The sequence below is a fragment of the Cucurbita moschata genome, unplaced genomic scaffold (genome assembly GCF_002738365.1).
Source record: "Cucurbita moschata cultivar Rifu unplaced genomic scaffold, Cmos_1.0 Cmo_Scf00015, whole genome shotgun sequence".
In the NCBI taxonomy this organism is placed as follows: Eukaryota; Viridiplantae; Streptophyta; class Magnoliopsida; order Cucurbitales; family Cucurbitaceae; genus Cucurbita; species Cucurbita moschata.
In genome coordinates, this window is record NW_019268531.1 from 144,354 (window position 1) to 167,473 (window position 23,120).

The following is a 23,120-nucleotide window of genomic DNA, read 5'->3' on the forward strand; positions in this document are numbered from 1 at the left end:
AAAAAAAAAAAAAAAAAAAAAAAAAAAAAAAAAAAAAGTAACCTATATACAGCTTTTCAAGTGATGCTCCAACTTCCAATGCATCAGTAACCTTCTGAATTGTTCTAGATGTGATGGAACATCGTTCAATGTTCAAGCTCCAAAGACCTGGGAAAATGAAAATAATCAAGCTATATCTGAAAAATAAATCTAAGTGAAAGGTTATTGACATTCAACCAGAACCTCGGCGCATATTATTAGAACTCAATTAATATAGCTGAAATCAAGATGCATCAATGATTTTAAAATACGAAGAAAAAAAGACAGAATAAAGAAATTCGTAGAGACACCAACCAAATTTCATATAGGGCTCAAACGACACGAACTATTTATAAAATCACTTCTAAATCGGCAATGCATTTACCTTTGCAGTTTTTTAAGATAGTTGAAAGGTATGATCCACAAGCATCGGTTAGGCGATTTCCAGATATGTTAAGCACTTCCAATCGAGTGAAAAGAATAGGGCATTCACAAATCTGAATATTGGAGTATTAGTGACAGAGACAATTCCAAAATTTTAAAAAATAATAAACCAAAAGAACATAGCACAGGGTTACACGAGAACACAGGCCAAGGCAAACGAGGGAGATGCAAAAAGAATGTGAAAATCAACATTAAAGAGACGCCCAAGAAATGCTAAAAACCAATAGCCAGAATGCGGCATTGAAGTGAAGCACACTTCAAACCTCCTTTCAATGCCCTTCTACAAATGCAAAAATGCTTTTGTTTCTTTCTAATTGAGTACTCCAAATAACAGTAAAAGTACCCAATGCAGCCTAAGCTCTCTCAAAGAACTCACAAAGGAAATCTTTATTCACACTCAATATTGCTCAAATCAGATCTAATACCCTGAAGCCTCTATTAGTTTATTTGTGGCAACAACACTCCTTGCTCGTTGCAGTACAATCACTTCCATTCCAAACACAAAACGGGAATAATCTTGCTGCCCTGCATTTATCCAATCCCAAATATCCACTTTGTAACCACATCACTTTTAGCAAAAAATACAAAAGAAAACTGTAATCCAGGTTCAGATGTTTCTAGGAACAAAAATCTTTCTCCATAAAAGAGTTCTAGTAATCCTCCTAGATGTAAACGTCTTGCATGAAGAGTCAAAGAAAACTTTAATTTAAATGTTCAAAAGGATATATGAAACCTGGAATAAAGCAGTTGGACCAAATCGATTGCAGTGTAAATCTAACGTTAAGTCATGTGTCTGGCTGGACTGCTTGAAGACCTGCTGAATTTTCTCCATCGTTCCATTTCCTGCAGCATATGAGTTATATGAACACAAACAGTACTACTACCCCAAATACTAATAATATAGTTTGCATGTCCTATTCAGTTCAGGTTTCATTTGTCAAGTTTTCACGTGTAATACTTTCTTCTCAGATATTTCAATGTTCTAGCGGAGCTGCTTCTTAAGTGTCAAAGTTAGTAATAATACGAACCATACAGACTTCCTATCTTAGTATTTAAAAAAAAACTTTTTCTTTTAAGTATGTGAAATGGTCACTATTTGGGAACGTCATTTTTAACAATAAGAATAAACTTGCCTAAGAAATTGTGAGAAAGGTCTAATATAGCAAAAGTTTTCTGGATGTGCAGCGCATTCAACAGTGGACTTATAGATAAGTCTTGCAGATCACAATCAGGCACCGCAATCTCGTCATCTGAAGCCTAGAATACATAAGATAGATGCCAGTCAAATCAATATAATCCACCTTGAAGAAAGACATTGCAATCATTTCTTGCAAGAGTTTGTCCCATTCAGAATGAGGGTAGCATTAGGTCAACTAACACCAATGACATACCTCCAGATTGTACAGTTTTTTCAGCAACTTCATGTTAGGTGTCTCGGATAACTCCTTGCAGTAATCAATATAGAGTTTTATCAAGGGTTTTGAAACCCATCCTGTCAAGGTATAAAACGATGTTTTCATTAAGTTGACTCTATCAGCAAATAACCCCATTGTGAACAACAACACATCCTGTCAAGGTGTAAGTAATTATTTTATTTATTTGACACAGAATTATACGTCTGGTGTCACTTTAAGTTCAGCAATCAAGAAACTAATGACAGTATTTATACTACATTTGGCGAACAATGAGATTGATAATATTGTTATTTGAAGTAATCGTGGGATATACAGAACTATAGTATAAGGCTAAATGATAGATAAACAGTTCAGAAAAATACCAAAAACCGGGGAAATTGGTTTTGGTTCAATCAATAGCCTTAATATTGACAATTCCCTCAACTAAAAGCTGAGATAGAAACCTAGTTTCTCATATACAACAACTGGACAACTCCCAAATTCTGAAACGATCACAATTGACGAAACAAGAATAAAAGTCATTATTCTGTGCCATCCACGATGTGAAATGGCATATTGATAAACAATATTGGATGAGACCGCGCACCATATACAACATAAGATTAACATGCTTAAGAACACATTTGGTCCCTAAACTCTCCTTAAAGTAACAATTTAATTATCAACCTTTAGTTTGTAACAATTTAGTCGTCCCTTTAGTCATCCCTGTACTTTTAAATTTGTAACAATTTAATAAAAAATATCATCAAAATTGAATGTCAATTTTTATAACATAATTACTTAAACTTTATAGTTTATAAACACTTGGTCTGAAAAAAATTGACCAATCTAATAGATAAGGAGTTTTATTAAATGTTAATAATATTTTTCACAACAGAAACTAAATAGTTACAAATTTTAAAGTATAAAAACTAAATTATTACAAAATTGGAATCGTAAGGACTCACAAATTAAATTTTAGGGTGTTAAGTGGTGATTAACATGATATCAAAACAGAAGGTCTTGTGTTTAAATACATGTAATGTCATTTTCTCCCCAATTAATATTGATTCAACTTCTTGGGACTTCGAAAAATTTTAAAGATCACAAATGAAGGAAGTGTTGATATAATTAAATTTATCATAACCCATCAGCTTAAGCTTTTGGATTTGGTGGTAATTTAATGTAGAGACTAAATTTTTATTTCTACCAATCTTAGAGAACAAAGTGTTTATGATAAAACATATATCCAAAAATGAATCATGAAAATAAGTTTATGATAAAACATACCATTGACGACGGCATCAAACAAAAGATTTCTCTCATGGCCATAGGGTTTTAAAAATTCAAGGTTCTCCAGAGTTCTCCCATCACAACTTATATGTTGAATCACAGGTACCAGACCTAAGAGGGCATGTAAAAGAAAAATATTAGGAATTGTTTAGCCCACTGTATCACACATGTCGATGAAAATCAAATTTTTAAATTTGAGATACAAGGGGACAAAACTGATTGTGCTACCAACAGATGGAATATGCTATTTTGATTTTCAGATATTTCTCCACACACTTTACCTGACTAAATGCTTAAATCAACATCCATGAGATGTTTTTTTCAATCAACCTCCAACCTCCAAACCATGAAGGGCTATCGTGGAGGAGGTTTTACAGCCATCCAATCTTTCGAGATAGAGGATAGCCCTCCAGTGTACTACTTTCTTCGCAGTCTTGTAAAATATTTGGCTTGGGAGATTAGGGGTTTCTATAGAAGCAGAGGGTTCATGGGGAAGGTTTAGGTCTTGGTTAGGTACAAACTCTAACTTTAGGTCTCTATACTAAGAAGTGATTGTCCTTTTCTCTCTCTTTCTTTGAAATGGAACCCTTTCTCGTACTTGTGTCATTAGCTAGCCTTTTGTTTTCTTGGCTCCTTTTCTCATAGGCTTTCATTTGTTGTACAAGCATTCTTTTATATTTCTCAATAAAAACTGCTTTTATCAAACAAATTTTCTGGGAAGAAATGGAGGAAAATTTGATAGGAGCATATAACAAATAAGGTATTAGCATGCACTGATTGGATAAAAAAAATTCTTTTTTTAGAAACTGTTTCAACGAGAAGAATGTGGCATAAGAAGAAAAGACCACAAAAAGTCAATCTGTCCTAGAAAAGCTTCATTCTACTTCAGGAATTTTTTTATCACCTTTATTCTCCCGTAAGTACCGAAGTATAGGATCTACGGATTCCTTTCAATAGGAAGACCAAGTGCTTCATCCGCCTACAACAAGAACGACATCTACGAAGACTGGCCGAGAACTCTATTATCATCACCATTGCTAGTAATTTTTGGTACACTACTTTTAGAAAAATATACTCCCAAGTATGAGGTAAATTCAGAGATAGACTCATGATACCCCAACAACAACTAGGCCTTCTAATTCTCCTCATTTCGTACCACATATCGTTTATAAACTTTTAACCAAACTCATAAAAATACTTTGACATTTGGTTCTGTGAAGGATAACAATGTCTGGATTAATTGGAATAAACAAATCACTAACTGTGCTTATTTTATACATACACCCAATCCTTCAACATTCTAGAAAAGAGCCTTCGTCAAATATCAAACACATCCTCAACTTCCTTTAAGGCATGCTTTCAGTAATTAACTCACTCTAGAATTCTTAATTCTCTAACCCACTTCAAGACGTATTGCCTCACTAGCTGCTCTCCCCTCCAACATTACTCCGCTTGGAATGAGGGACATTTTCAAAGAAAACAATGCCAAAGAAAAGCGTACCTAAAAACTCACTTATATTAGCCCATTCCTAAAAGGCGCTTATGACCGTCCACCCAAAGAGGTAATCTTGGAAAAACTAACGGTAGAAGATTTGAAACTAACATAGACTCACGTGGAGAAGTCTCAATTTAGTCTACAAAGAATTCAGACATGTTGACACGATGTCATAGATTAATATCATTTAGCCCCATGATTTTAATTATTTCATTTTTTTAGCAAGGCCATCCATCTTATGTACCCATAATTACTTAAGATATTTGAGCAGAAAAAATGTAAGTATCTGGTAAATACCCTCTGATCTCTTTTCACAGGGAAGTTGTAGATAGTAAACGCATGCTAGTTCTTCCTTCGCAGATTCAATGGTTAGCATATCTCCAAATGATGCAATCTCTATGTGTATCAGCTTATTATCAATTTTGAATGTAACACATTCCTGCAATTAGAGAATATCTTAGGAGTTAGGTCAGAAGCTTATGACAACAGTAAACAAAAAACTTAAATTTAAAATAATCTTGGCATGAGTGTAAGCCATTGACAAAATCAGTATCTCAAGCTAGCATTTCAAAGAACACTTACACCCTGCTCAGAAGGATTCAACTTGGTAGCATTATATTTATGCAACAGATTTTCCGAGATGTCAACTTCAAATTTCGAGCCACTAGCAGCAGAATCAGAATGAAATATTTCTTCAGCATTTTGAGTTCCAAAAACTTTATCATTTTGAGAAGCGATAATTCGACTCTTGTATTTATATGAACCAGTGCTTTCTTCAATGTCTTCGCAAGACCTGCTTGCATGTTTGCTGGTTGTTACTGAACCCTCCTACCAAACAAAATATTAAACGATCAAAGTTATTGAAACACAAGCATGATAATCCTCAAAGACCCAATTTGAGATATACCTTAATTTCTGCAGCAATATTTCCTGAGCATTTTTTATTCTTGTCTGAAATTGAGGAACAAACACAGCCAACACTCAGTCAATGGTTGTGAAAGTCTATAGCTCAAACAAGTTAAGGAGTAAAAACTAACTCTCATCAGAAGTTGCAGAATTCTCTCCCCGGCATAAATGAGGCCTTGATTTTGGGAAATCAATCATTTCATCCTCACCCTCATCATCAGAAAGAATCACACGAACACGTTTACGACCAATGGTAGTCTGTTGGCTACCAGCTGACTGAGACAAACTTTTAGGCGAAAATTCAGAAGGGTTAGAAGAAGCATTGTATTTTTCCATGTCAATTGATTTGATTTTAGGTGAACATTCATGCCGCTTGAGGGATGACGTAAAAGTAACTGGGTCATTTGGCTCTTCTAAATCAGCTAAAGATTTTGAAGAATTAAATCTGCTGTTACAAGATTTTCTAGTTTCTGACAAGCACTCATTAGATGGAATGTCTGACAGAGCCTCTTCTGAATCAGTTTCAGAGCAGCAATCCTCTGCTACAAATTTTGTTTCATTACCACTTTTCGTTTTTTCCTTCAATTGGTCAATTTGGGACTGTAACCGCCTGCAAAATAGACATCATCTTTTCTATTTATTTAATGGGAGCTCATAACACGAATGAGCTTAACAAGTCATGACGACTATAAAAGAAAAAATCGAGCTCTATAATATCCAAAATTATTTTCTAATCACTAAATGAAGAAGTCCCATAAATATAAACTGATTATGTTCTCACTTCACGTATAGTACTTACCTAGCTTCTTCCACATTATCAAATCTTATCATGTGGCTATAATGCATATTCTCCAGTGCTGAAAGCTGGACAGAAGGAAGTTTAGCCTCCAGAGCAATCCTACAATATAGGCAACCAAATAAGCATCAAACTATCCCTCAAATGCAAGGACATTAAATGTGCCATCAGTGTTTATCAAAATGCTTGAACCATTGATTTTGAGAAAACTAATTTTTGCACTCTTCATCTTTTTAATGCAAGTGCAAGTTTAATGGTAATGAATAAAGAAGCAACCCAATCTTATTTTCAAATTGCTCAAAGAAGTATCATTATGGTAATTTATATGTTATCAAAGCGTAAATGCATCCATAATCACATCAATTTTTAAATTAAAACCCCATTAAAAGATAGAAAAAAGAAGGGGGGAAAAGCACAAAATACTTGCAGAAGTTTAGGCTTTTAAGTATTTTGATCAATGATTACCGGGAGTGTAACTTTAGAAGATAGCACAACCCAATCTCTTACAAATTTTATGATTTCAGAAGTAAAGTAAGACCCGAAGGTTTTTTGCGAAGGCAATAAGGTGCAAACCAAATACATCAAAATGAAGCTAATTAAGAATTTCTTACTATGCATCATTTAAGAATCGATTACAGTATTAGTAAACTGGAGTTTATGTGTTCCCACAAAAACATGGTTTAAATTCTGGGAACTAGTGCTCTTCAATTGGAAGAACTAATGTATCAACTGCTAAATTTTTGTATTTTAAACTCAAAAACCACACCGAGGAAGAATGCATTCAACCCTCACATGCGCTATATATATATATATATATATATATATGTAATGAATCACAATATCATTGAGAAAAAAAAATGAAAGAATGCAAGGACATCAAAAAATCCCAAGCCCACAATAAAACCTTACATGCTCTATGAAGTAGAAAGATAAGGAAAGAAAAATGGAAATCCTAAAGAATGCAGTTGAATACCTGTAACTCTCCTCAAATGCATCTAATGCTTCTGTCCACTTGCCATCACAGTCATAAACGTCACCAATATTAATCTTGGCCAGTGCTTGTCCCTAATATAAAAGATTGTAAGAGCATTAAAAACAAACCAGAATAGCACTATCACCACATATGAAAATTTTCAACTCACTGAATCCGAATTCTCGCATAGGTTAAAATACTTTGACTTCAAATATGTTTTCACAAGATGCATTTGAGGAGATAATTCTTTCATAGATTAAAATACTTTGAATTCTCGCATAGGTTAAATTTTCACAGTTCTTCCAAATAATATTCGCAAGAGAAAAAAAAAAAAACTATACCAATGAAGATAATTCTTTCTTACTGAAGAAGAATCGGTACAAGACTAATCTATATAGAAGAAAAATAATGGAAACTATCATACATGTAAACAATTACCAATTAAGAGCTAGTTACAAATAAGAATTATAATTTGACATTCCCCCTCAAGCCATTGAATGACTGCTTTCCATTCCCAGTTTGCTCACTAAATTCTCAAAGTTGTTGCTCAATCCTTTGGTGAGGATATCTACTATTTGATTATCGGCGGGCACAAATGGAGTACGAATGAGACCACTATCCAACTTCACTTTTATAAAGTGTTCAACAACTTGTACATGCTTGGCTCTATCAAGTTGAGCTGAAGTATGGACAATACTGATGGCAGGCTTATTACCACAGTAAAGTTTCATAGTTCCTTCCCATGAAATCTTCAAGTATTCTAAGATAATTTTTTATCCGAAGTAATCCATACAATGCTTTTTTCACTTTACAAACCTTATTTCCAGTTCGCTCATACACGAGTGGACTCCCTATCACAAGCAGTTTCCAACATTTATCCTTGGTATGCCTCGGTATTTTGCAATAAGTACACACCAAATTATCCTTATTTCCTGATTCTTCTCCTTCCCAGTTGTTAGATTCAGCGTGAGTGATTTGATTATTCATTTTGATACCTCCTACTTTCATGGCTGATCCTTTTGCTTGTGATGAAGATCTTTGCCCAATATTTGGGTCCCAAAAATTTTATTCCAACCGCATCAAATTCAACATTAAGACCCGCAAGAAGAGTGTAAATAGAGATTACAAAGAAAACAAACTTGGAAGGAAAATAGCATACGAGGAAACAATTACCAATTAAGAGCTATTTACAAATGAGTAAATAAAATATACAAAAAAATAATTGTAAATTATAATTTGACAAATATCTTGAAGAGGTGGTTAAATTTTAGGGTGTAGAGTTTAGGAGGCTTCTTTCAATATTACATATAAAACATATGGAACAAACATTACCTCTAAATTACCAATAGACTTGTATACTTCCCAGCTCTTCACATACCATTTAATGGATTTTGTGAATTTTCTTAGTTTTTGATATGATTCACCAATAGCCAGATAAGAATCACTCAGCTTTTCCTTGTCGCAAAGTTCACTTGCAACCCTTTTCTTCCTTTTTGCAAATTCAAGATGCTAAACCACAGCAGAAGTATTAATAAACAACAATGATAACAAAAAGGAAAACATCCGTACCACAACCATAGCATATAATCCTTACCTAAACTCATATGCACAAAAAGCCTCCTAAATTCATCAAAAAAAAAAAAAAAAAACTCATATAGAGAGCCATAGTTTTATTTTAAAAAATGCTTCGTAGGCAGGAAGAATTGCAATCAAATGCAGAGGGAGCAGAATACCCCAGCCAGCAAAAACCGTATGAAACATTTTCCTTATTTTCAACGAAAGCTCCATTTCTCATAAAAGAAAACTACATGAAACAACAACTGAGATTGATCAAAGAGATGCTGAAGTTACAAAAATGAACTTGCATAGATAGAGAGAGCACTCCAATTAGAAGTTGCCTGCTGTATAACATTAAATCAAATTCTAATTAATAATTAAACAAAACCAATGTGTAAAATTTTTCTTGTCCCAAAGAAAACTATATAGTCAGCTCATTGACAAATGTCCGGAAACATTTTCAAACAAATACTCAAATAGAATAAAAGGCCACGTCAAAACAAACTAAACGGACACAAAATTAACTAAAATTTCTGCATTCTCTAACATGCAATTCATGGACTAAGCATTGCCGTACGTTATACCTAAGGAACTAAAATCAAACCTAAAGACGTTTTGTAACTTTAGTTTGGTTCAAGTCTAGGAAAAACAACCACTGCAGCTGCAAAGAAGTTACTTTCTCATTGGAAATTTTTAGTGCAACATAATATGACACTAGAAATTATTGCTTTCACCTGCATCCATGCAAAAATCGTACTTGATTTTTCAATTAAGCAATCAAGAGAAGCATTTTGCTGCAGTAGACATCTGCGCTCACGAGGTGTGCCTCTAGCAGTGACCATTTCTCTCATTAGCTTCTTAAGATTCTGCTCTTCTTTTCTTAGTGCAACCATCACTTGTACAGCTTCCTTAACAGTATTAATATTCTGATCAATTTGCCTTGCCAAAGCATCCTCGTCTTCCATTGATTTTGCTAGATGAAGAGCCTTCCGATAGCAATGAATTGCTTCATCATACTTTTGGACCCTGTAATGCAACTCACCAAGGTTAATGTATCCTTTAGCCTCTCCTTGGCAATGCCCAATATTCTTACAGATAATTATGTCCTTCTCAATATGCTTCTTAGCTTGATCCCACATTCTTAGCTCCATATATACACTTCCAAGGTTGTGATGGAGCCTGCTACGACCATCATCATCCTCATCCACCTCTTCTTCGTCACAAATTTCTAGTCCTTTCGTTAAGATCTTTTTGGCCCCTTCCAAATTATCAAGATCCATTTCAAGCATTCCCAAATTATTATGAGCATCAATATATTCCTTGAGGAATGAACATCCAATTTTTGGTGGGTGATCTTTCAGAAACTTTGCACGTTCCATGGCAGCCTTGAAATACTTTTTGGCATTTCGAACTGAAAAATGGTCGTCGTCAGATTTCAAAAATAGCTCATGGTAAGTACGACCCAGTTGAGTATTAGCTCTTTGTTGTTCCACGAGGTCATTAGCATCTTTGGCTAGCTCTAAATGTTTCTTCTGCAATTAAATATGAAATCCGTAGTAAACAATAAAAAAAAAAAATTGAAAATAGAATGGTAAACATAAATTACTCCTGGCCATCATGATATGTAATTGAGCTGTGCAACAGCACCTAATTTGGTTTATATTCCATTAGAACATAAAATAATAAGTAGAAGATAAATCACATAGTATAGGAGACGTAAGAGACGGGCTACTGACAGAACACTGAAAAATAAAAGCACTATCGGTTTACAAATGATTCAACGGCACTTCTAAATCGACAAATGATTCAACGGCACTTCTAAATCGTTTAAGTTGGAGATTAGTCGACAGAGTCCAGTACAGCTGCCAAGATACTATGAAATGAAACTTTCAATGACTATAGAGCAAAACACGAAAAAACGAACTATACCAGTGTTGTTAATTTCAAGTTTATTTCCCTGTGCATTTTTACGGAATCCGAATGATCGGGTTAATTCGATCCTAAACTATCCCTTTCAAGTCTATGGGGAAGAAATGCCAGCAAGTAAAACAAAAACTACTAAATCATATCCACATCCAACATCTTTACCTGCATAGTCAATTTGGCATCGAGAACTACAGAAATTTTATAAACGTATTTTTTTCAGACCAAACCTAATTTTCAACTCCATACATTCCTAGGCACGAACGCTATCCAAAGCCAGAATCTCACCTGATAAATAAGAGCATCTTTGAAGTGTTCAAGCCGAAGATAGACCTCGCCCAGAGACTGGCACGTTGCCAGCATATGCTTCTGAGGTAAGTACTTAACCGACACATCGTAATCAATCCGAAACCACTTAAGTGCTTTTACGTATTCTCCTCTATTCTTCAAGATATTGCCGATTACATTGGCCCATTTGGCTTCCTCGTGCCGGTTCCCCTCGGCCTTAGAATTTCGATATGATCGTTTCGCCGCGTCGAATTGTACGCCGTCTCGAGTCATTCCGGTGAGGGCAGTTCCGATGAACGTCGGCGACTGTATTTGTCGCTTAGGATTGGAACAGATATAGCGGCTTGTGTAAGCCTGGAGGTTGCAGAGGATTTGAGGGTTCCGTCTTTGAGCCTGCGAGTCTGTGAGTGAAAGAGATGATCTTCCCGCCAAAATATTTTATTCTTTAAATTTTGGGTTCCATTTGGTGCCAATTTTGATGCATACTTTTACCTTCTTGGTTTTATTTTTTATGTTCGAAAAAATGGATTAAGGTATTCTCTTCTAAGTGGTCACCATATTTACTCTTCATTTTTTATATTTAAAACTATTTTTTATTAATTATCACGTTTATGTTTTGATCTCACCATATGTTTCTAATAAAAATTTATAATAGTCCGGTGTAAACAATAGGGTGGAATGAGTTGGCCCAGTGATCAATAAGGGCCATGTAAAGTGCTTAGAAGAAATTGATTCTAAGTCATATAAACAACAGTATGACCCGAGTTATGGCAAAACAACAAAGTGTGTCGAGGAAACACGATATGAGCATGCGATCAAACGAAACACCACCACAGCCTTCTAATACTCAAGTATAGTTGTTTTTAAGGGTAAAATACAATTTTTGTCGTTGAGGTTTAGATTGAGTGTCTATTTGATCCCTAAGATTTCCAAAGAGACACTTGTAGTCCTTAAAGTTTGTAAAATTATTCTAAATGATCCATTAGGTCGATTGACCATGGATTATGTGGCTGTTAACCACAAAGTAGGAGGTTTAAATCATTGATATATTTAGGATCTTTTCAAATCATTAACATTTTAGCAAAAAAGGAACTTTTATATAATTGTTCAATTTTATGCTCGGTAAATCCATGAATTTCAAAAAACATAAAACAAGTCAATACAAAAACCTATCGAACATAAAAATGAAAGTTTAAGAGCCTATTCGACCCTTTATAGAATTTAAGAACCAAATAGACATAAACTTAAAAATTTATAGATTTATTAGACACTTTGATCACCCGATCACCAAAGCGGCACAATCTTAAAAGTTCTCGTAAGGAAATCATTAATAACATATTAAAAAAGAAAAAGAAACAGCAGAAAACATTTATCTCTACATACATAAATCAGTACAGACAGTTCTGATATAGCACAACATAGACTAATGAAATTAGCTTCAAATTTCCAATGAAGAACAGAATAAACAGTTCAATGATTTAGCAAGTCTGTACTAAATTATTTACAGAGGATATAGCTGTAAGTGCCCTCAAAGGGTCATTCATATGGTCATAACTGCACATACTTGACGCTCAGTCTCCCCAAATATATAACATATAAATATGTACATGAAGAAAAATGGAAGCCAACCAGAGCTGCAACTTGGAAAGGGAAATTACTGTACATGTATTCATAGGATTTAAATATTCACATAGATGGGTAACTACACTGCAGATCATATGGGAGTCTTTCCAGCTTGCCTGAGCAACAAATTTTTCATCTCTCTGTAGCTCTGTAGTTCTTCCAATGCATCAGCTGTAGTTTTAGGCACAAAAAGACCAGAGGTTGTGATACTAGAGGAGGCAGCATAGCGGCCCTTTGAACCCAATGATTTAGATATCTGAGTTCCCTGTTGGGGATTTCTGCTTGGGGAATCGGGTGTCGAGGGTCGTACAAGATCTGCGGCTGGATCGGTGAAGTCCTGGCGAAGTGGTGGAGCTTTTTGAAGCATACGTACTAGAGCGCCAACGGCAGCGTCTTGAGATTTACGGATTGGGAAGAATCCCCCGGGTTCCAGCATCTCACAGATGTTTCCTTTTTGGTCAAAGGATTCAGGTCTAGGCGTGATTTAAATGTACATATTCAGTATGACAGCAATTTGAGTATATTGTAGACATATCACAGGATAAAACATGAAGGAAATGGCAGTTTAGGAAACGTAAGCGAAGGAATTTATGTCCTGCTACTGTTCTTTGAGATGCTCGGTTTCAGCATCGCCAAAATTCCAACGAAACCTCGAATTATTCCTCGATTAACCAAATCATGGAGCTTTGATGTTGAGAGATGGCTTTTATCATATCAGGAAGTGCCATTGTGAGATATTTTGGACTCCAAGAGAAGAGAAATTAAGAAGTTAAAGAAAACTATCCAAAACTTCTTCTGGAAAGGAGCTTCTGAAGAGAATGGTAGAAATTTCTTTGCAAGTTTCTGGAAAGCTGAAATTCGAGCTATTGGTTAACTGATAGCTGAATCTAATAAGCCGAGTTTCTGGTTGTTCTTTACACTTTGCGTAACAGCCCAAGCCCGCCGCTAGCAGATATTGTCCTCTTTGGACTTTCCCTTCCAAGCTTCCTCTCAAGGTTTTAAAACGCGTCTGCTAGAGAGAGTAACTTTCCACACCCTTATAAAGAATGTTTCATTCCTCTCTCCAACCGACGTGGGATCTCACAATCCGCCACCCTTTGAGGCCCAGCATCCTTGCTGGTACTCGTTTCCCTCTCCAATCGATGCGGGATCTCACAATTCACCCCCCTTCGAGGCCTAGCGTCCTTGCTGACACTCGTTCCCCTCTCCAATCGATGTGGGATCTCACAATCCACCCCCTTCGGGGCCCAGCGTCCTTGCTGGTTTGACTCTGATACCATTTGTAGCAGTCCAAGCCCACCGCTAGCAGATATTATCCTCTTCGGGCTTCCCTTCGAGGTTCTAACTAAAACACATTTGCTAGAACATAATCAGAGGATTTTTAACCCAAGTTATTACCTTGAATAGAGTGAATCTCTTGATTTATGTCCCAACTAGAAAGGGGTCTTTAGATCTGTACAGTTCATCCCTTTGGCTCTCTCAATTTATAGCTACGGAGGAAAAATAATGTGTATAGGAAACAATCAAAGAGTAAGTTGGTCGTGTTCAAAGTAGAAAAGTAGCAGACAAGATTTGATCTCAAACATAAGCAGGGAAATAAATTCAATCACAACATCTCTGCATATTTAGTTATTACTGTCACAGAAAGAGAAGAATGTGAGCAGTCATTACCTGCTACCTCTATCCGTCATCTCATCCTCATCCACATCAAAGGGGCAGGGAAACTCTGGATCATCAAGATCATCTGGAAAAGATCTACTGGAGCTTCTTGAAATTGGTGAGTTATTCGACGATACCCTCCAGCCTGAAATTCTTCGGCTTTCGTCTCTTCCAAGAGAAAATGACTAAAGAAGATAAAAACAAATCAAGACATTGAGCACAACACATTCAGAGCGGGAAATAACGATAAGCAGAAATATATATACCTTTCTAATTGCAGAGCCAGCGGGCAATGGAATACCCGGCCCAGAAGCTTTAAGGGGAGAGGATGGCGACAAATTCGGTTTGCTTGATAATGCAGGGGAATGGGGAAGCTTTGCTATAGGTGCACTTTGAGGAGCACTTTCAGACTGCAATAGACCATTCGGCAATCGCCTTACAGGAATACCAATTGGTGGCGACAACGAGGGTGAAGGGGAAAAGACAGGAGAAGGATAATATTCATCATAATTCACATTATCTTTATGTCCCATAGCCATTTCAGCTGGTTGTGGAGGTAAGCTCGAAGGAGGCAAGCGGCAAAAGGCTGGATTCGAAACTAAAGCATGAGATTCTGAATACGTTGGCGAAGGTGAAAAGGAGACCGAAGGTGGGGAGGGTCTAAAGTGGTCATAACTCCAACTATGACGTCTCGAGAATTGTAACGACGATGGAGATCCATGGGATGGGGCTATCGATACAGGGAGTGTTGGAAACCTTTTCAATGGATCTGTCAATGGGCTCCCAACATATTCAGGAATAACTTGAGGCGACATAGGAGTTGATGGTTCAGAGCTTATATCAGAAAGGGATGCACGGTACAACACAGAGAGACAGAGTCTACCACAAGAAGTGTCCACAGGAGTGAACACGAAACGCTGCATTTCGGCCTCTTCTCTTCGAGTGAAAGGCTCAACAAAGGACGATACACGATGAACAAGTGTAAATGGGTGAATTTGACCAGATGAACTGATATCTTGAAAAACCTTATAAGCAGGTAAAAGCCTCACAAAGGCATATAAAGATCTTAAGAGTAAAATGGTTTTCTTGTAAGTGTGTGCAGTGCTATTACTAGACCTTCTGCAGCCAGAATTAGTATCCCGGTTCTTCCTACTTTCATAATGAACCATCCATCTCTCTACAACCTTCTCACTCTTGGTTTGACATCCAAACTCTTCCTTATCAGAATTCAAAGAAAATGGATGTTTGTCTTTCAAAGACAAGTTCCTAACAAGATCTTTCCTAGGAGAAGCATTCACAGAGTCTAAACCAAATTCCCTTTGCACCAAAATAACATCTATGACCATGGGTTCGTGATAGCTAGGACGCCAGAGGTCAATATTCTCTAACGTAGCAGAGCATTCACGAAGGGCCAAATTGAACCACTTATCCCTCGGCCTCATACTCGAAGAGGAGGAGGAGGAGGAAGATGGAGAACACAAAACTTGATCACCACTGAAATTACGCGATGAAATACAAGGGGACCTCGATTCAAGTATGATTTGTAGCGTTTTAGGGAAGAATTCAGTAAGAATTTGCTCAACTTTTGCAGTCTCGGAATGAGTATTATGAGAAGAAGCCATATGAAGAACAGAAATCGAGTAAAATTGAAACGAACCCTTTACCGGAAACCCCAATTGGAGCGTTTGGAGACCCAGTTAACTGCGATTCACTGCAACACGATAAAGATCATCGATGTGGGGAAGATGAGATCAGTGAAGAAACCCGGTTCGAGAAAGAAGGAAAAAGTGCTGAAATTCGAATTATCCAAGAAGGAAAAAGCAACATAAAAGAAGAAGAAATTGAAGAAGGTAGCGTACGTATATGGTGTGATGACGAACTTAAATTTTAAAGTTGGAAGGCCGAAAGAAAGCGATTCGAGAGAGACCAAGCGTGGATCCACCGTTGAGCACTGTACGATTAACGAAGGGGAAGGGGTTGGACTATCTGGTTTTGAATGCCATCGCCACCCTTTTCCTTCCCAATTACAAAATTTTTTAGAATTTAATTACTTCCTAATCTTCAAGTTTTTCCTTTTAATGATGTCTACAAAATTATTCTTTTAATGACTTTTTCGTGTAAATAAAAAAAAAAAAAACCATAATATTTTGATGTATTATATATTTTATGTCGATTGACTTAGTTTTGTATTGACGTTTATTAGTTTGGAAATATTCATTTAACCGGTGAATATGGGTCTCATGGGGATCCGCTCCAAACATAGTGGAAATTTCTATTTAAACGAGGAATGAGGAGATGGTGGAAAGAGATTTTTTTTCCGCAACTAAGAATCTTCGTCCACTCATGTTTTATATATAAATATTAATATATGTATGTATAAATATACCAAAATTACCGTTCAAAACTAACCTATTATATGTATATTTATATATGAAACATTAGGTTATAATATTTTACTTTTTTATTTAATAAGAATTATATTAAAATTTTAAAATTATCAATTAAAAAAGTATTTAAAATTAATATTAAAGAATCTGTTTCTACGAGTTGTCTATCGATAATTTCAGCTTAAATTCTAAAAAAGAAATTTAGAATATTTTATCTCAAATTTAGGGACTAAAAAATATTTAATGATCTCGGTGGCTTTAAATGGGCCTGGGCCTTAAAAGGGAACCCATTTGGGCCCATAGAAGATATGTTTTCAGCTTTAAATGGGCCGGGGCCTTAAAAGGGAACCCGTTTGGGCCCATAGAAGATATGTTTTCAGCTTTAAATGGGCCTGGGCCTTAAAAGGCAACCAATTTGGGCCCATGAATATCTGTTTTCAGGATAGTTTTATTGTCAAAAAATAATTTTTAAAGTGTACTATAAAATAACAATATAACAATGTTCATAATCATCGCATATTTTAAACCCAATTATAAAATAGTGTCGTTAAAAAAATATAATCGTGGGGTAATTTTAATGATCATGCTTTAAGATAACTTTAAATTAAATATTTAATAATAAAATGCATGAAAATATTATCTACACAAAATGACAATACTATCAATGCTGCTTATCGAGAGTGGAATAAGTAACTGTAACAGCTTAACCCCACCGCTAGTAGATATTATTTGTTTTGGTCCGTTACATATCGTCGTTAGGCTCACGATTTTAAACACATCTACTAGGGAGAAGTTTCCTCTCCCCAATCGATTTCAGATCTCGTATCAATACTATTATGGAGAAGGCAACATAACTCACCTAAAAAAAAGTGTCTCGAGCTGAAAGAACCTATAAACTTATGATACTTGCATGATTTATAGCAAAACCGGTCTCATTCCCATATTTTAATAAAAAAATATAACTACTTAAAATTTAATAGGCCCTTTCCACATTAAAAACATATAATATCTAATCACAAAAGTGCAATACTTAATTTTTTATAACAATTAATATCTAAATAGATTCATTATAAAGTACCAAATTGATTTTTTTTAAAAATTATAAGCTTTCATAAAATGATCTAATATGTAACATTGCTTTAGTTTGAGCATAATGCTCGTTTTCGCGTGTCGACACTGGTATATCACTTTAATATGATAATATCAAATCCAAGCTTCAAAGATCTCATTATTTTTTTTTTAATTATTTCTTTTTAATCACTTTTCATAAAGTTTTTTTTTTTTTTTTTTTTTTAACGAGTTTTCTCAACCTCCCATGACTAGACATGTTATCTCTTTATATAACTCTCTAAGATTTTATGATCTCTTCGACGGTGACGAAGGGATTTATGTTTATAAAAAAATGTTATTAATATCTTAATCCGTTAAAGATTTCTGAACGTTTAAGCTCTTGATCGAGAATATATATCATAATGGTTCTTGAAGTTCGACAATCACAATAAGATATTTTTTAATAAAAGAAGGAATAAAGTTTTTCACAATGAAAGTCTAATCTTTAGGAGCAATTTTCATAAAGCACTTTCACACCCACCTCTTGGATTTTTTTTCCTGAGACCTTTAATTTTAGTTCGGATAATGTGATATTCGAGTTAAGGAGAAATACATAAACTAATTGAGACCCGTCCGAATGAAAGCGATATTGGGGATAGTATGACTAAGAAAGACTTAAAAAAATTAAAAATTATTTTCTATATCAACAAAGTACACATTTTTTTTCAGTGACTCAATCACAAACAATTCAAAATCTGCGTTTCCGTATTTAAATTTCTAAAATTGTAATTAATTTGGGATTTGAATAGAAAAATATCAACTTTTTTTTTTAAATATTAATAAAAAGAAAGCTGAAGAAATTGTTTATGTTGGATAGTTGGAATCTGCTGTAACGCTCTTTTATTCTTCAAATTAAGTATCACTATCAATCAAAAAAATTAATTTCAATATCATAAATAGTGTGCTTTTTTATTTTTTATTTTATTTTATGTCATTTAATTAATGGGTTAAAAGAAAGCATATAAAATAAAAAGATCAAAGCTTATGGCATTTGAGCTGTTGCTCTAAAGGATGGCTGCAATTGGAACCCACTGCAATTAAATCTTTTTGTAACATTCTTCTACTTTTTTTTCTCGGGAGTCGATGATCCAAATTTCATTTTTACCTCGTTCTAAAAAACGAGGTCTCTCAAAGCCCGGCTCAAAGAGGCGTGTCAGGGTTGTCTTTAATAAAGAGGTCATATATTCGAACCCTCAAAAAATAAAAATAAAAATTTCGAAATTAATTTCCGAATTAGATAAAAATGAATAATACTTTCTTGCCTCACCTTTTAAATTTGTTTCTAGAATGTTCACGAACTTTAAAAAGTATCTAATTTGACCTGTTACGTATCACTATTAGCCTCATGATGCGAAGTTTCCCTCTCTAGATCTCACGATACAGAGAAGATATACATGAAGCACAGTGTTGAAATTTCAAAGATGTTTTTTTTTTTCTTTCTAATTTACACAAAATTATAATTTATACTCGGTCATATTCTTTAATTTGAAAGAATATGAACAATCTCGAATTCTCAAATTATAGGTATTTAAGACAAGAAGTTTATCAACTTAAGTCGTATCACTTTATTTAAATTTTATAGAATATCAGATTATAAATATTAAAAATATCAAAATTAAAACTTATGGTATAAAATTCTTTCTAATTTCAATAATCATTATATTAATGGATGAAAATTATATAAATAAAATATACTCCCAATTAAAATTTTGGATTTTCCAAGGCAAATGGTGTTTTTTTTCTAAATAAAAAATAAAATTTACAGTGAAGAAAGCTTTAAAAAATATATATATATATATATATAAAGACACGTCAGCTTTCTTCTTCCCCAATCCCCACAATCCATTAATTTGCCTTTGCTATATAAGGTTCTCTCATCATTCTCACAAATAATGAATTACAATTCCAAAACTCCAATCTTTAATCTTTCAACATTCTCCCCACATGTCTATCACTAATTCAAGGAGGCTTCTCCTTCCGGCCGTGACCGCCAGTCCGCCGGTGTCAGCGCAGCCGCGACCTGGGTTCGGGAGCTTCGACATGAACGTAGTGATGGTACTTTCAGTTCTCCTCTGTGCTCTAGTTTGCTCTCTGGGTCTCAACGCGCTCCTAAAATGCGCGTTGCGGTGTTCCAGTTTGTTGGCAACGATGTCGGGGGGACGTGGCGGTGGGATTTTCGCGGTGCATCCGAAAGGTGTTCGACGAAATGTCTTAAAGAAATTTCCGACGGTGGAATACCCAAAAGAGGGGAACAAATTAAGGGGAATCGATGGGGAATGCGTGATTTGTTTGTCGGAATTCGAGGGTGGGGATCGGGTTCGTGTATTGCCCATATGCTTCCATGGCTTCCATGTTCATTGCATTGATAAATGGCTGAGTTCCCATAATTCTTGCCCCAAGTGCCGCAATTGCCTCACTGACACTTGCCATAAGATCGCCTCTGGAGGCAGCCAGGAGGCGCCTGACGGCGAGTTCATCGCTATTGACCCGCCACCGCCGCCACCTCCGGGGGAGGAAGTGGTTGTGAATGTTGTTATTGCTCCGGTGGAACGGGAAGGTTTGGTATGCAACTATAGGTAAAGTAGTAGATGAGATTGAAGTGGTAAGTGGGGCTGTGGGGTTGGGCTTTTTTGTGATTGATGGAGCATTTTGGTTCTTTTTTGCTTTAGCTTACAAGTAAGCATCTTTTTTTTTTTTTTTAATTAATTAGAATTATTACAAGCCTAGCCAAGATTAGGGTACTAAATTCAAATGTAAATATCTTTCCTCTCACACTCTTTTCCCCTCAAATAAAAAGCTTTCGGTTATAATTCTCCGATCATTTAGCTCTAAATTTAAACTTTTGTCTTAACATTATTTTCATCTCCCACTCTTAAATTTATTTATAAAACTTTAATTTATTTCGGTCTAAAAAATTACAAATATTTTTTAATATTAAAATTTAAATTTTTAGAAATTATGTTAAATATTATATTATATTTTTGTTTACGAAATATTATCAAATTTATTAAAATATTTTACGTTTTTAAAACTACATTCAAAAACATAAAATTCTCATTAATTATATATATATATATATGTATAATAAGATAGGAAAAGATTCTCCTACCACAGAGAATATCTATCTGAAATAGGAGGAGAAGAAGAGGAAGTCGAAGAATTCTCTATTTCAATATTATGCAGATCTTTCGTACTCGTAACAAGTTCATTACCAGTATGATTATTAAATTTGAAAACTATTAAAAGGTCGATAATTAATCTTAAATAATGAAATCGTGCCACTTGATTAGCTCAATTCCCATCTAGAATTTGAATCTATCATAGGAAGAAGGAATGAAAGGAAGGCGAGAAAAAAGGAAGGCATGAGAGGAATGGGAATGGAAGGTGAGAGTGAAAAGCAAAACATAAATTGCACTGAAAAAGGGAGAATTTGGATGATAGAGTTCACATGTTAGTGTTTGTTAGAACACATATATAATATATCACATACACCAACCCAAATACCCCAATATATATATATATATAGAAGCATTGTACCATGTGCAAATGTTCCTTTGTCTTGGTGTCTTTGTGGAATGTTGTTGGTGATGTGTATCTCGAATGTCACCTCGACACATCCCTCCCAATCCCGACCTTTCTAGAAATTTTTTAAACTTGTTTATACTTCACTTGGTAATATTCTCACTCTTCCCTCGTGACATTTTCTATTTTCAATCATAATAAATAATAATAAACGTAAATACATTCTACCTTCTGAACTCAGCTTCATAATTTTAAAAATAAATATATATTATTTATAATATTATTTTCTGGTAAAAACTTTGTATCTTTCTCTCTCCTCTTCACCATGATCCCATCTCCGCCGGCGGCCGCTGCCCGCCGACTTTTCTTCCTTTTTTTTCCCTTCTTCTTGACTTCAGGAAGTTATTAGTGACCAAAGCTTCAATCCCAACGGACCCGCCGCCATCCGTGGACGAGCTGAATTCTGTTTGGGCGCCGTAGATCGGATGTGAAGAGGGCGGGGGTTGGCGGATGAGAAGATGGTGGACAGATGTAAAGGCCGCCGTCATTAAATTGCAGGAGTTTGGGGCACCATTTTTAAGAATCTGTCACCACCCCACCATCAAATCCTCAATGCATTATTAAACTGGACCTAACAAAGACACACTACCAAACCCACATCCTCCAATTAATCTTTGCTTCTAATTTACTTCTACCTTGCCTTCTTCCCCACTTTCCAACTCATATTTCTATATCATTTAAAAAAACAAAAAAAAAAATCATATTTTCTTGTTTCTTAAAGCAAAAAAGATTTTAACAATTTTCTCCTTTCCAACCTCTTTTGTTTTTCAAGGGCAAAATAGTCTTTTCATCTATTTGAGGGTTTAGGGTTAGAGATGTCCTTTTAACCTATAATTTGAAGTTGGGTAGGAAATTATGGAGTGAATGAGAAGAAATTTCTCTCTGTTAGCTAAACACGGGCAAGTGACATGGATTATATTCCCTGTCCCTATCCCCAATATGTTGGCTTATTAGCCCTTGATCTCACATTAATTAATTTCAATGAATTAATTATTGATGTTTTGATGATAACAAACCTACTTTTAATTATTAACTATTTTCAGTTTTTTGAATTGTCCACAGTATAAGGTCGGGAATAACGATTACAACAACTTTTCAATTACTCAAATCAGAGCTAAAACGAAGAAATTAGAGTCGAGACAACATACCCGACGTGATGATGTGGCAACAAAATCAAAATGATGGACAAATCAAAATATATCAAAGTATGACATTTATAATATTGGAAGAGTAACAAATGGTGGAGTTTTTTCTTATTATTACATTTCTAAATAAAATTATTTTCACAAAATATAAATTTGAATATAACCGTTACTCACATCGAATTTTATTATTACTATATTATATTATTATATTATTATATTTTAAAATTTTAGTAGTTACTCACATCATTTTTATTATTATTATATTATTATATTTATAATAAATTTTGAATTTCATTTGACCGTTACTCACATAACTTTTTATTATTATTATATTATATTACTATTATATTAAAATTTTGAAATAAATGAATTTAGAAAATTTTCTTATTTAATTACTTTTAATCTCCACCTTCCATTATTCCTAACACAATCCAATGGTCAATATTCAATCCTACATTTTGCCATTTTTCTCCTCTATATAAACTCATCTTCCCCACATTTTTAAAATACACAACTTACATACATTC

General features: G+C 34.8%; 3 protein-coding genes across 6 annotated transcripts in view; 1 reads left to right on the forward strand and 2 right to left on the reverse strand.

The window, feature by feature from the left end:
• The window catches only part of LOC111453770 (protein TONSOKU), a 15,727-nt gene extending 4,217 nt beyond the window's left edge, over positions 1-11,510 (reverse strand). For 3 of the 4 annotated variants that reach the window (XR_002712304.1, XR_002712303.1, XM_023094993.1), the window contains exons 1-15: positions 11,088-11,510; positions 9,611-10,408; positions 8,652-8,828; positions 7,320-7,411; positions 6,350-6,448; positions 5,682-6,160; positions 5,552-5,595; positions 5,227-5,472; positions 4,942-5,083; positions 3,147-3,260; positions 1,854-1,954; positions 1,596-1,719; positions 1,196-1,305; positions 404-515; positions 43-147 (exon numbers count right to left, since the gene is read on the reverse strand). Coding sequence is in view for 1 of the 4 variants with exons in the window: in XM_023094993.1 (XP_022950761.1) it covers positions 43-147; positions 404-515; positions 1,196-1,305; positions 1,596-1,719; positions 1,854-1,954; positions 3,147-3,260; positions 4,942-5,083; positions 5,227-5,472; positions 5,552-5,595; positions 5,682-6,160; positions 6,350-6,448; positions 7,320-7,411; positions 8,652-8,828; positions 9,611-10,408; positions 11,088-11,360 (3,016 nt within the window). In the remaining 3 variants the exon portion in view is untranslated. The remainder of the gene's footprint in view (positions 1-42; positions 148-403; positions 516-1,195; positions 1,306-1,595; positions 1,720-1,853; positions 1,955-3,146; positions 3,261-4,941; positions 5,084-5,226; positions 5,473-5,551; positions 5,596-5,681; positions 6,161-6,349; positions 6,449-7,319; positions 7,412-8,651; positions 8,829-9,610; positions 10,409-11,087) is intronic. The other variant, XR_002712305.1, reaches the window with a different exon arrangement.
• Positions 11,511-12,509: 999 nt separating this feature from the next.
• LOC111452961 (autophagy-related protein 13b) lies at positions 12,510-16,386 on the reverse strand. The gene is made up of 4 exons (XM_023093861.1): positions 16,229-16,386; positions 14,636-16,080; positions 14,382-14,554; positions 12,510-13,183 (listed from the first exon to the last, which is right to left on the reverse strand). Exons 2-4 carry the CDS (start codon positions 15,989-15,991, stop codon positions 12,802-12,804), a joined length of 1,911 nt encoding a protein of 636 aa, XP_022949629.1. The 5' UTR covers positions 15,992-16,080; positions 16,229-16,386; the 3' UTR covers positions 12,510-12,801.
• Positions 16,387-19,689: 3,303 nt separating this feature from the next.
• LOC111452965 (RING-H2 finger protein ATL78-like) lies at positions 19,690-20,665 on the forward strand. Its single transcript, XM_023093865.1, has one exon. The coding sequence runs from the start codon at positions 19,811-19,813 to the stop codon at positions 20,444-20,446; it is 636 nt and encodes a 211-aa protein (XP_022949633.1). The 5' UTR covers positions 19,690-19,810; the 3' UTR covers positions 20,447-20,665.
• Positions 20,666-23,120: the final 2,455 nt, after the last annotated feature.